The sequence below is a fragment of the Halichoeres trimaculatus genome, unplaced genomic scaffold, assembly GCF_033239565.1.
Source record: "Halichoeres trimaculatus isolate MK-OKI-2021-1 unplaced genomic scaffold, fHalTri1.1 fHalTri1_scaffold_1, whole genome shotgun sequence".
Lineage (NCBI taxonomy): Eukaryota > Metazoa > Chordata > Actinopteri > Labriformes > Labridae > Halichoeres > Halichoeres trimaculatus.
Window position 1 is genome coordinate 7,447,926 of NW_027437179.1, and position 13,165 is coordinate 7,461,090.

At 40.1% G+C, this 13,165-nt stretch overlaps 1 protein-coding gene across 5 annotated transcripts in view; it reads left to right on the forward strand.

Moving 5' to 3' along the window:
• iqsec1b (IQ motif and Sec7 domain ArfGEF 1b) overlaps positions 1-11,151 on the forward strand; it is a 363,229-nt gene extending 352,078 nt beyond the window's left edge. For 2 of the 5 annotated variants that reach the window (XM_074664297.1, XM_074664380.1), the window contains 3 exons: positions 120-296; positions 2,970-3,019; positions 8,314-11,151. In XM_074664297.1, the coding sequence (XP_074520398.1) occupies positions 120-296; positions 2,970-3,019; positions 8,314-8,856 (770 nt within the window). In that variant the 3' untranslated portion in view covers positions 8,857-11,151. The remainder of the gene's footprint in view (positions 1-119; positions 297-2,969; positions 3,020-8,313) is intronic. The other 3 variants (XM_074664466.1, XM_074664546.1, XM_074664623.1) reach the window with 2 other exon arrangements.
• The last annotated feature ends 2,014 nt before the right edge of the window (positions 11,152-13,165 follow it).

Consider the following 13,165-nt stretch of genomic DNA (forward strand, 5'->3'; position numbering starts at 1 on the left):
CAAGTTCATGTCTTTATTTCATCTTTTCACCAGACTTTCCTCCTGCATCGGACGAAATAAACAGAAAAAAGGTGAAGATTGGGTTCATGGGTAACCTTGTTGATCTGTCTTCTTCTCAGCCGAGCTGGAAAAACAGAAGGGGGTCGTACGGCCGAGCATGTCCCAGAGTTCAGGGCTGAAGAAAGATACGGGCAATGGCAACCTGAGTCGAGGAAGCCTGGATGACAGTTACGCCATCGGTGAAGGTTTGAAGAGGAGCGCCCTCAGCAGCTCCTTACGTGACCTCTCAGACGCAGGTAACTTAACGTCCCAGGTAGTCTCATTCCTCATCCCTGTGCTAGATAAACAAAGTGTTGATTCCCCAGCTGGATCCTGGAGTGATACTTTAGAAAGTTTATTGATTTGGAAACTTAGAAAAGTTGAGGTCATCGTACTCGTTGGCTTTTGAGCACGCTGAGTGTCTCAGTGAATAAACCTCCTGAGCCATAAAGCCGCTGAAGCGAGCAGAGAGAGATGGGTGTATTTACTAATGGGCGCAGGTGTAATTTACTAGAGACTATCAACTAATAATCCTGTGTTAGAGGCGAGGGAGGAGGCAGGCAATGTAGGTCAGTGTGATCAATTTGAGCGTCTTAGTGGTAAGAGGAATTAATGTAGTGAGGCTGAATCTGACAGGGTGTTCAGAATAGCCTCTGCACGAACACTCGGTGACCTCAACAAAAGGTTCAAACTCATAAAATGATGACGGATACTGAATCGAGCTGCGTGCTTTTGATGCTTTTTGAATGAGGCAAAACACATTTTAGTGGAAGTCTTCACAGGCCGAGCCCAAACTGGATTTTAGAGGCCTTTAATTCCTTTAAGGGATGTTTGTGCATCACTCAGTAAAATTAAATTTGTGTAAAAGTGAGTCAAACAGAATTAACAGAGCTCCCTATCCTCTCTGAACGCACAGTAAGTTTAGATGAGGTCGGTGCAGCAGTCATGGTGAGCACGGTTCAGCCTTTGAAAGGAGTTGTATGATGTATTTTGGTTTTAGGGAGCTTTAAGGAGTTGAGTAAAACCTGGAAGGTATCCCAGTGATGTCATAAGGGTTGTTTTGACCAGGTCTTGCTTTGGCTCAGATTAAGAAACCAGAAATATAGGAACTAGAGTTTCTGGATGGTGACACTTTGTGTTCCAAAAATAGCATGCATGTGTTAAACGTGCTGTGAGGAGGATCTGTTTTCATCGGACTACAGCGCCACCTTTTGGCCCAGAGTCTCATGCACACTGTCGTAAAGATGTGACTTTTAACAAGGCGTGTGTTTGTTTTGGAAATGAACGCATTGAAACAATTTTCTATGTTCAAGACTTTTCACTGTGACAACACGCAAACTTTGTCAGTTGGTACCGTAGTTTAGTAGCCGGCTATATTTAGCGCTACTGGCAGGCCAGGGCTCTGAGACGTGTCTGTAATGTTTAATGTTGGTAAATCCTGGTTATGTCCTGCCAGTCATCCACCAAGCAGAGCTAATGTAACCTCACTCTTCATTTTATTGATAGACTCTCAAGTTGGGATGGGAACCTTTTACATTTGGAACGATACAGTACCAATGCACAGTACCTAGCAATCGGTATCGGTACTCAACAGTACCAATTTTTGGTACTTTTTTGTGTTTATGTAAATAAATAAATACAAATATAGTAAATATCATTTTTTAATCTTCACATTTATATAAGGGTGTATGTAGGTACCTTAACATGGTACCTTTTGATTTTTTGTGTATCGATACCCGGTACTTTTGACAGAATTTGGTCCATACCCATTTAAGGACCTAATACGGTACCCATCCCTACTCTCAGGTTTGAACAGACCACTGCAGAATAACTGCTGCATGTGGGTAGGATTGAACATTATCACAAACAGATTAGCTCCTGTGTTAGCCTTTAGCTCATGATCTATCACAGAAATGACAATCAGGGTCTTTATACACTGAGTCTGTTTTATTTTTGTCCGAAATAGTCACACATTAAAAAAAAAGAAATTTGATCTCGTGCTTATATCAATCTCATTAATTTTTTTCGGACAGGCTAAAATTCTGCATTTTTTCACGTAGACCAAGCATGTTTCCAAGGGTAGTTTGACTATTCAGGGACACCGTATGTTACCTGTAACATCACATTTTCACATTCCCTGACACATTTTCTGTAATTTTGGGCAATAAAAACTATGTGTGTGTGCGCATACCTTAAACATACTGACAACCGCTGCTCAGGATCAACTGCTTGATGATTCCATTTTTCTCATACTGTGAATTTCTGCAATTAATGGACAACTAAACGCATCACATTTAGTGTGCAAGGCGTCTCTGCGTGATGTTTTTTTCGGATTGCAGATCCAAAATACAATAGTGCCCTGGCCAAAGGCGCCCGGGCTCAGGCCTCGGACCTTAAAAATGCAAACAAACACAACAAACTCAGTGTGGAAAGGCCTTTGGGCTCCAGTGTCCACCATCACTGAGAAATTAATCGTTTTCCGCCGAGAAAATCACAGATCTCTCTTCCCACTACTAAACTTTTTCAGCTGGTGAGGTGCCAGAAATCAATCTGGTACTGCTAAACCTGATCAGGAAACTAAGCAGTGGCATTTCAAAATAACCTGTAACATCTAGAAGAGAGACTTTTTCAAGATCACAGAAACTCCTCACAGCTCCTTTAATGAAGCAAGACTGCGTGTTTTATCAATGTGAAGGTCTTCTTGAGATGTTGCTCCAGTAGTCGATGTAGACTGATAAAGAAATGTTGTAGATTGTAGGAGTGAGTGCTTTTTTCCCTCCGCTGTACCGACAGACTGCTTCTGCTGTGTAGACATATGCCACTTAGTCACCTTAGCATAGCACCAGCTCCTCATCCCGCTCTACAACAGGAAAATGCTCCGTTAACGTGTGTCAGCTGGTCTAATCTGTCATGTCACATGTTCTGGGCAGGCAAGCGTGGGAGACGCAGCAGTGCAGGATCACTAGACAGCAATATGGAAGTAAGTAGGATGCACCTGATGCTGGGCTGTCCTCTGACTGTATGTTGTACATTCTGACAAACTAGTCTCTGTCTTTTGTTTCTTCGTAGTCTGAGTTTTACTCTGTTTGGTGGTGTCCTGTTGTGAGCTCATAGGTCACTGTGCATGCGCTCATGGCTTGAAGAGAATGACGTGCTGTGGCTGACACATGGAAACCCTCGATGTACAAAGCATGACTCATAAAACAGTACACCTGACTCACATCTGGGCTGCTCTGTCTCGACGTTACACTCACATGTCCTGAAGTCTTTTTTCGCTCTCTTTAAGTGAAGCTGGCTGTGTTTGGTCAGTTCCAGCCTCTGCATGCTCCTCACACAGTTTGAAATGACAGACTCACACCACTTCCTTACTCTGATCCAAAAACTTTACAAGTTCCTTTCCTTTCCTTTTCTTTTTTATCACATCAAGCTAGAAATGTGCTGATGCAGAAGAAGCTACGCTTGGAGCCAGAGAAGTGAGACTATTAGTGAACACAGTCTCAGGCCAGGAAATCAAACCATTTGTACAAACGAGCTGAAATAGCTCGATCTCTTCCTTAGAAGTGTTTTTTCTGGGTTCATAAAAAGACTAGAAAAAGGATACTCAATCTTTTTTAAAACCTTTTGTGCACCTCTTCTTCTGGTACCTAGAACTTTAAAGTTTAGTGAATTTGAACATGTCGCAGGTTTACATTTATATTTTACTTGTTGTGGTAATTTTTAAGAGGGAATATGATGTTAAAGAAAAAAAAAACTTTATTTAAAAGGAAATTGTTTTAGCAGATGTGCAATGTATTCATTCCATGTTGCATCATAAAGTTTCTACAGTAGCGGAGAACAGGCAAAGTTACAAGTAATACTTTTGTGTCTAGTGGGTGACTGCTGAAAATGCATTCGTTGAAAGAAGTGTGTCACTCTAGGATCTTTAATACCTTTAACAACCAGTTACAGGATCCATAATGTTTATCAGAAAATGATAAAAATCATCCTTTATTCCTCCCACAACAGGGAAATTTACAGAATCACAGTAGCAGACAGGCAGCGTATGGCATAAACGAAAATACAATAAGAATATACAGGGTGTTCAAAAAGTCTCTTTACAGTAAAAAATAAAATAAAATCACAAAAACAAATGAACAGAAAAAATGTGTAAAATGTTACAAAATGAGGAGTAGAAATTGATTTTTTAACTAATTTAACAGGAAAACTAAATTTTTAAGAGAATGCTGAAAGGCTTTTCTTACATAATCGATATTTTCCTCCGAGTTCCTGGTCGTCCACTCCTCCCTTTCTCCAACACTGTCTCCATAAATTTCTTGAGCCATGCATGAATTTATGAATGTGACGGTAGATCTCTTCCATACTTAGATTTGTAGTTCTGCTAAGTTTGAAACCAGAGCCCGACCGATATGGGATTTTTGGGGCCGATGCCGATACCTACACTGGGGGCAAAAAAAAAGCCGATATCTAATATATCAGCCGATATCCAATATATCGGCCGATATCCTATATATCAGCTGATATATATAATAAATTCATTTATATACACGGGATATATACTGTATATAATCACAAATTGTTATAATACCCATATGATTCAAGTCAGAGACAGAACACCATAAAGTTAAAACAAGGAACTTAGATTATAAAACTGTCAACATAAGAACTGTAGTTTAAACCAATGATAAATAAGAACAAGCTGTAAACACAATAACAAATAAAGAAGTCAAACTGTAACCACCTTTAATAAATAAGTCAAACTTTAAACACAATAAGCATAAAAAAAAATTAAAAATGTAAACACACAATGAGCAACTTAAACTACGTTAAAACACTGTATTATAGTCTTCCATTAGATAATGGTGGACGTGTGAAATAACAGTACCATTTAACTCTGTTTATCTCACAAAAAAGCAACTTACACGATGTTAAAACGTCATTCTATAGTCTTACAATTTTTATAATCGGCTACATTTTGGCCGATGCCGATTAATCTGTGACAGGCATAATCGGCCTGATTAATCGGCCCAACCGATTTATTGGTCGGGCTCTATCTGAAACTCCAATTTTGTTTCAGTAAATCATGACACAATTGTGCCTTTTCTTCAGGAGTAACCATTTTTTAGTGGTTCATTTAACAGAACCTCTTTTATCAACAGGAAACCTGAAATACACAAGCATAAAGCTATTAAAAACTTTGATAACTACTGAGTACTTAGCACAAATCTGATTAAAATATCTCATCAATTGCCTTTGTATTTTTATCCATAAAGAGACTTTCTGGACACCCTGCATAGAGATAGAATATCATAAGTGTAACTAGAAAAAAATGTGTACAAAAGAATTTAGCAGTAATAAATATGTGCCTAATCAAAATGTGCACAGATTGATGACATAACAGAAGCAAAAAAGATTTACAGAACAATAGCACCACTGTCAAGATTGCACCAGTAATGCAAAAAAGTTATTGCACATTCAGAAGACAGAGGGTTTCATCACATTTTCAACAAGAGTTAAAGTGTTTCTGGAAATCATACAGACAGACACAGCTGAAAGAAAAGGCTTAAGGTATCTCTGTGTGAGTCAACATGGAAAATCAAAAAACTCCTCCAACACCTTATGGAAAAGGCTGAAGTTTTTTTTAAGTATCAAGCAGATAAACATCTTAGAAGTAAAGTTTATTTAGGCTCAGCTCAATAAGCATTAGAGTTAGTTTGTAGTATTTGAAAAAAAACTGAATACATAATATCACCTTTCATTTATGAAGGGGCTGGGGGGTTAAATGTTGTTTGCATGTTGTGCTTGGCTTTGAAAGGCATGCTGTATTTACAAAATCATCTGTTTTGAGTGTTTTTAGACATTTTGCATATGTGACGTCAGATAACTCATGATGCATGAAATGAACCTGAATCTTTTACCTGTTACATACTTCTGCAAACAAATGTTTATTCTGTAAACAGGCTGTGACCTCAGACTTCTCTACAAAAGCAGAGGAGTGTGGGCACTTGAAAGTCAATGGGGGAAGTGTAACTTTAGAAACAGGACGAGGCAGTGACAGGAACTCACATCGGCATCAGCAGTACTAGAGACGGACAGACGAAGAGAAGGAGAGAAGGAAAGGGGCAGTCCTGAGAGTCAGAAGAAGTTTGTCTGCTCCTGACAGATACAAGAGGCTCGGATGAGCTGAGCAAACTGAGCCCACAAACAATCAGAGAGAGTCGACCATGAGATGTTTGGAGGGATGGACAAAGAGAGGCAGTGGACCGGAAAAGGAAATGGAGAAGCTTTTCAGGAAGGCAACAAAGGCAGTCAGTGGAGATCAGCTGAAGCTGTTAGAGTCGATGCAGCTGTGGAGAATCTGTCTCAACACCAGCGCTGGGATCTTTTTATCCATCTACAAATGTTATTTTATCCTAACAAAATATCAATTCACAGCAGAATATACAATTTTCTGCATTATTTGTGGTGTCAGATCAAACCAACAGTTGTCTCCACATTTATCAATAAATAGGGATGGAACGGTTCACAAAATCCACGGTTCGGTTCTTATCAGAGTTTTGTAGTCACGGTTTTCGGTTTGGTTGGGTGCACATTGTTGTTGTTTTAAACACCCCAGATTACCATATATCCCCTTAATCCACTATTAACAGATTATTTTTTATACATTCTGTCATGAAAAACCTGAAAGATTGAGGCTGTTTCCCATTTCAAACATCATTAAAGCTAAATAAGACATTGCTAGTTTCAACATGCCAGCTCCTCAGTAAAGAAAATCACTATGGTCTGTCCCAGAAGTCACTAAAAGCCACTAAATGACACTGGTGTTTCATTTGTACAATAATCCATTTGCATGCAATTGTCATGGACTCTGTAGGAGAGAGAAATAAGGTGAAAGAGACAGAATGCAGGTAAAACACAACATCATAAATTTGTTGAGAACTACAAAATAACTTTCCTCTGTCCGTTCTTGTTTTTTTATGTCTTAATATCAACCCTCCTCCTTTACCTGGGCTGGGGACTGGCAGAAGTGACCGTTCTTCATCTATAATTCCTCGGTTAAGGGTGTATATTTGTCTATATTCCTGAATTTCCCTTTGGGATAAATAAAGTCTTTTACATTTCATAAAAAAACTCGTCAGAGGGGTCTGAAAAGTCATTAAATATAGTGAAAAGTCTCTAAGTTGGGACCACCCAGTCGCGGTTCTATCCACTTTCTTACCGCCGTCATCAGAGCTTACACTGAATCTGAGGGGCTGTTTATACGACAACAGTTTTAGGGTGAAACGCAAAATTTTTGTCACGTTTCAGCCTCGGTTTACACAGAAACGGCGTTTCAGTCGACCTAAAATGCAAACTTTTGAAAATGGCCTCCAGAGTGGGACTTTTCTGAAACGCTGCCATCACCGTTGCTGTGTAAACAGTAAGCCGGCATTCTCAGTGGAAACGCTGACATCACACTCAGCTTCGTGTGAGCGCATACAACAGTACAACAGTACTATTGTTACGTTCGTTGCGAGCCACCGTGTTTTTGCTGCTCAATCTGCCGAATCTGCTGACTGTCTTTATACAAATTGCACGTCTGTTGCTCCACTTTTGCTCTTAGTATTCACCAATATACCAGATGATCAGCTCAACTCTACTTTGGTGGAGATCTGCGTTTCCGTGTGAATCCAGATTTTTTTTTTCTGCGTTTTAGCATTTTCATATGAAACTTTGTAGTGTAAACGGGGCATAAAGAGCTCCCAGACAGCAGGATGCCACAGGTACACTCTCTATCTCTGTCTTCTCCACTCGTCATGTAAACAACACATACACTTTCTTGACCTCTAGTTGCGCGTGCATATGATCAGAGCTACATACTTCAAGAAAATAAAGAAAAAAGAAAAACACGAAGCACGCGCACCCGAGCCGAATGGGAAAGACCAAACGGTTTGGATTTTTTTTATGAACCGTTCCATCCCTATCAATACATATCAACCTGCTGTGAACACCTGACCCTGGATGGTTGAGATAGACACATATGTGAAGTTATTAACATGCCTCTCAGGTATCTGAACGTGTTACAGAGGGAGATGAGCTTTTATTGAGTCCTCGGTCCAAGGTGACCTGAGCCAGCCATAGGGCAGTGTAAGCCTCATCATAGAAAGATCAGCTGCTTCCTGAACCAGAACAGGTGGATGATTCAGGAAGAAGGTGGTACAGGCTGCTCATGTGGAGCATTGTGAGCTCTTCTCGTCGTCTTGCTGCGTTGATCTGACCGTCCTCTCTGTCTTCCAGGGCTCCATCATTAGCAGTCCCCACATGCGGCGGAGAACCCCCTCCAGCCGAGACTGCCCGTCCCGCCACAGCGGCCAGTCCCTGCCCAACTCTTCGTCCCTGCTCGGATCTCTGTTTGGCACAAGGCGGGTCAAGTCCCCCAGCCCAACCCCCCAGCCCTTACACCCCACCCTCATCTCCCACACCCCCCACCCTGCCAACCTGCACCACACAGCCCGTGTGGAGACAGATGCTCCGGGCCCCATGCACCCCCACCACGCCCAGTTCTGCCACATCGCCCAGAACCCCCCGCCTTACCACCACCACCACCACTACCACCCACCCGCCCACTTGCAGCACCCTCCTCACCAGTACCTCCCTCCTCCTCCTCCTCACGGCCAGCAGCAGCCCTACCCGCCTCACGCACAGCACAGTCACGGGAGCCACCCGGCACACTCCTCCCACGCTGCTCACGGCGCCCACCACCACGGCCCGCCGCCAGCACCCTCCCAGGCGCCCAGCAGCACCAAGCCCAAGCACAGCGGCATCAGCACGGTGGTGTGAGACTCACGGGGCGTCTCTGAACTCTGATTTCACCCCGAGGCTCTGGGCTGATGAGAGGGGAGCACTGTGCAGCGCTGGTCTGGGTCTGAAAAGCCGGACCGCATCCTGTGCCTCCTATAGCGTATTTTCTTTACACCCTCAACCGAGGAGGAATATTCAGTAGAAACACTTCTCCTGTTGCTCCTTTATTTGATTTCACGTCACACATCCTGTCTGCCTGCTTCGTGAGCAGCAGACGCCATCAGAGCATGCACAAAGACCACAGCTACTGTTCCTCCTCCACAGATTAACGGAAAACGATCAAATATCTGCTTACTAGTATTTTACAATGGACGTAAATCTAAAGTAATCTTGACCTACATGTCTACAAAGTGAGTTTATATAGTGAACGGGTAGTTTGGCTGGACAGACAGTTAGACGGACTTCCAGTAACTGTTCAAGTATTTAATGTAGCGATAGCTCACAGTGCACTGTGATATCTCTGTTAGCAGTGACAAACGTGCCAATTATTATTAAAGCATTTAATAATTTAGTCACAAAATGCTTCATGTATATTGTGCATAGTATTTTGTAAAAATAATATCAATTGTTATTATTATAATTATATTACAACAGAACAAACAACATCAATTAAAACTCAGTATTATCCTTGCACATAGGGGGCGTAGTTTCACCGTTAAGAAACAATCAAAGCTTTTTATAGTTAGTTCATTCAGTAAGCTGGAGCACTACCTAACCTACCGTATACAGCTGCCTTGAGTTAGAACTCTTTATGAAGTCGACAGCCGACGCAGACGTGTACGGCGGCCCAGAGATGTATTTTTGTTTGGAGGCGACTCTTCTACCGTAAGGAAAAGAAAGCCACGGCGAGCTGCTGAGCAAACAGATACAATGAAACGTCCTCTCTTCAGTAATGGCTTCTTGTCTGCCATCATTTTATTTTCGTAGCTATTTTTTTAGAGTCTAACAGAGGAAATAAAATGCCCTGTGTGTTGTACAGTAACCGTGCAGGGCCTGTTCAGCAGGGAGAGGAAGAGGAGGTGTTTTTTGTGTGTGTAGCAGGAGGAAACAGCAACACGACTGTAAAAGCATCTCCTGATGTGGAAGCTCTCAGCTGGCTGAGTGTGCCCTCTGTGTCCCTCTTTGGTTTTATTGTGCGTCTCTCGAGCAGCGAGCGTGTCCCGCGGTGCTGTTTGACTCCCTCCGGCTGACTTTTCCTCTGAGCCACATGGACGCCACATGGACGCCACATGGACGCCACAGTACAAAAATCAATAATTATCTTTCTGTGATGGTGGTAGCGCTCTTGTGCTTCACTCACCACAAAGAGCAGTTTTATATCAATCATCTTTTCTGACATATTATGGGATGGCTGGCTGTACCTCCCGGCCATCCTGAGCACAGTATCTGGGGGTGTGTGTGCAGAGCGGAGGCAGGGGGCTGCTGTGCTGGAGCATATTTTCTATTGAAAGTGATAGACACAGCACTTGTTCTATTTAGTAAATATCAACGGCAGAAGTTAGTCTGTATCTGCTAAAGACTATGAGATGGATTTTTGTTTTTTAACTTTTATGTGCAATATGTATTTACGTTTTTGTCAAAGAGCAATTGCAATCCGTGGTTGTTCTGTTTGCTGAGTTCTGTTAGTTTTGTCTTTCTTTCCTATCTGTCCTTTTGTCATTTCTTCCTCAGTGTTTCAGTAAATTGAAAGTATCCACATGGATTTGGAAGGACGGGACCTTTCTAATTGATAAAGAATGTCAACAAAGTAAAAAAAAGTGCATGTAATGATGTATTAGAAGCTGTTTTCTAAGTAATATGTATTCTAAAACAACATCAGTCTCCAAAGTTTGATAGTTGTGAATTTAAGCAACAACAGTGGTTTTATCTGGATGAAGTTGCAGCGATCACATGAGATTTAGTGGAGGTGTAATGAGAGTTGCACTCTGTCATCTGGAAATCAAAGTGATTCATAGACAGGCAGCTATGACTTTAATAAAAGGAACTCTTATATATATGTGTTTATCACCTGGCTCTACTAATGGGCCGTGTGTGACTGTTTGCAGTTTAGAGTCAAGCAGAGGATACTTTGTAATGCATGGAGAAAGTATTCAGTTCAATAAGGCACTCTTAATAAATGTTGTGAAGATTAGATACACGTTATTAATGTTTAATCAATGAAGTAAAAATATGTGTTTAATTTATCAGTAATACACTCCCAAGTCTAAAATCTTATCAAGTGTTTTTGTTTTATTTTAAGTAAAAATTGTTTTATTACACTTGATATGAGCTAGATTCAACTTATCAGTCCAGAAAAATGTCTTGTTTCCAGTTATTGAAAGATAAAAAAAAAGGTCTGAATTGCTTGTGACAAATAAAAAGTAACAAGAAATTTTGCTAGAAAATTTGCTTGAAACTATATTAATGTTTTTATATAAGTAACTTTTATATGGAAGAAGAAAAAGGGCCACAGAAAAAAAAAATCCAATTTCTTTTATTACTATTTTTCTGAAAACAAAAGAAAAAATAAAATTAGAATTTCGACTTTTTCTTAGAAAAAATAGGAATTAAAAAAAATTGATTTTTTCTTTTTCTTTTTTTTTTGTCTACGGTAGCCCCTTTCCTCTTCCATAGAAAAGTGACATGTATTGAGACAGTGTAGTTTAAGGCAAATTTTCTTCAATTTTTTTTCCAGTGGCCCCAGTCCTCTTCTGTATTTTTTTCTTGTTTCTCTTAACTGAAAACAAGACATTTTTCCAGACTGGTCAAGTGAATGTGGCTCATATCAAGTATAAAAGGCATTTTATACTGAATTTAAGTAACTTTTCTATGGAAAAGATAGTGGCCACTGAAAAAAAAATTGTCTTTTTTTTTTTACTACTTTTTTGAGAAAAAAAAGCCAGACTTTGACTTTTTTTCTCTCAGAAAAAAATAGGGATTAAAAACAATGGCCTCTTTTTTGTGGCCCCTTTCCTCTACCATAGAAAGTTACTTGTATTAAGACACTATAGTTTCAAGCATATATTCTTTATTTTTTTTTCCAGTGGCCCTAGTCCTCTTCTGTACTTTTCTCTTGTCCCATTGGCAGATTTTTTTAAACTTGTTACAATTAATTCAGACCTCTTTTTTTTCTTATAATAACTGGAAACAAGACATTTTTCCAGACTGGTCAGGTGAATGTGGCTCATATTAAGTATAAAAAGACATTTTCTAATGAAAATAGGACAAAGTCACTTGATAACAGAACAACTTTTAGACCTGAAAAGCTTATAACTAGTGTTACTCCTCTGGCAAAAGTCAATAAAAACCTTTTAACCCCTTATTGAACAATAAATATGAGTCCATAATCTAAACAAGGACAAGTGAAGCTGTTCATGTGCTGTTTCTGACTCTGAGTGTCTTTTGAGCCATCCTAGTTTAGATAGACTCATTCAGAGATGGCCAACATCAGATAAAGAAGCAAAACCAGGTATCCTCAAAGTTGTTCTTGTGTTTCATTCATCTATAAGCAAAGTATTCATTAACCCAATATAAAGCCATGAGTTAAAACCACATTTATAAAGTGTGCCTTATTCAACAGCAGTACTGTTTCTGAAACCCGGTGTAGTTAAAGTCCCATAGAGTCAGATCAGCCAACATGGCTCAGGTATTACATTTCAAATCAAATCTAATCCACCTGACGATTTATTTGATTCACGACTAACCTAAACTTGATTGGTTTAAGTTTTTTAAAAACCAAACAAAGGCACAGACGGTGGTAATGTATAAACTATGATTTATAATAGTTACATCCCTTCAAACTATGGGATACCCAGCTCCTTCAGATGACTGATGTAATGTAAAGCCTGTCCAGGTCCCATGTGAGTGTCTCTGTTGCATGCCATAAATGCCTACCGTTTGTTTTTGTTTTGTTTTTTCATGTCTCCTCTTATTTTATTTTATTTTATTTTTTTTATGTGTTGTTCTGTTGAGCAACAGGCTTGACCGGACCCTCAACTTTCAGTGTAGCTTTGATTTCTCGAACTGATGCTTGTTTACATTTAGCTGATTTATGGCCTGCTAGTGTCTTTTCATTTAGACTTATCCTGGGGCATGCATTTCACCTTTATTACCACTGTACAGTATAAAGACATGGCAGGAAACTGCTGAGTGTAAATAGAAACTCCACACGGGGGAAATCTAATGTAACTCAAGGAAGAAGGTTTGAAAGGGAGGACACGTTTTCAGAGTGTGTCAGAAGAATGAGAAAACTTTTGTAAATAGTCTGTAAATTATTATTATTATAATTATTATGATTATTATTACTCAA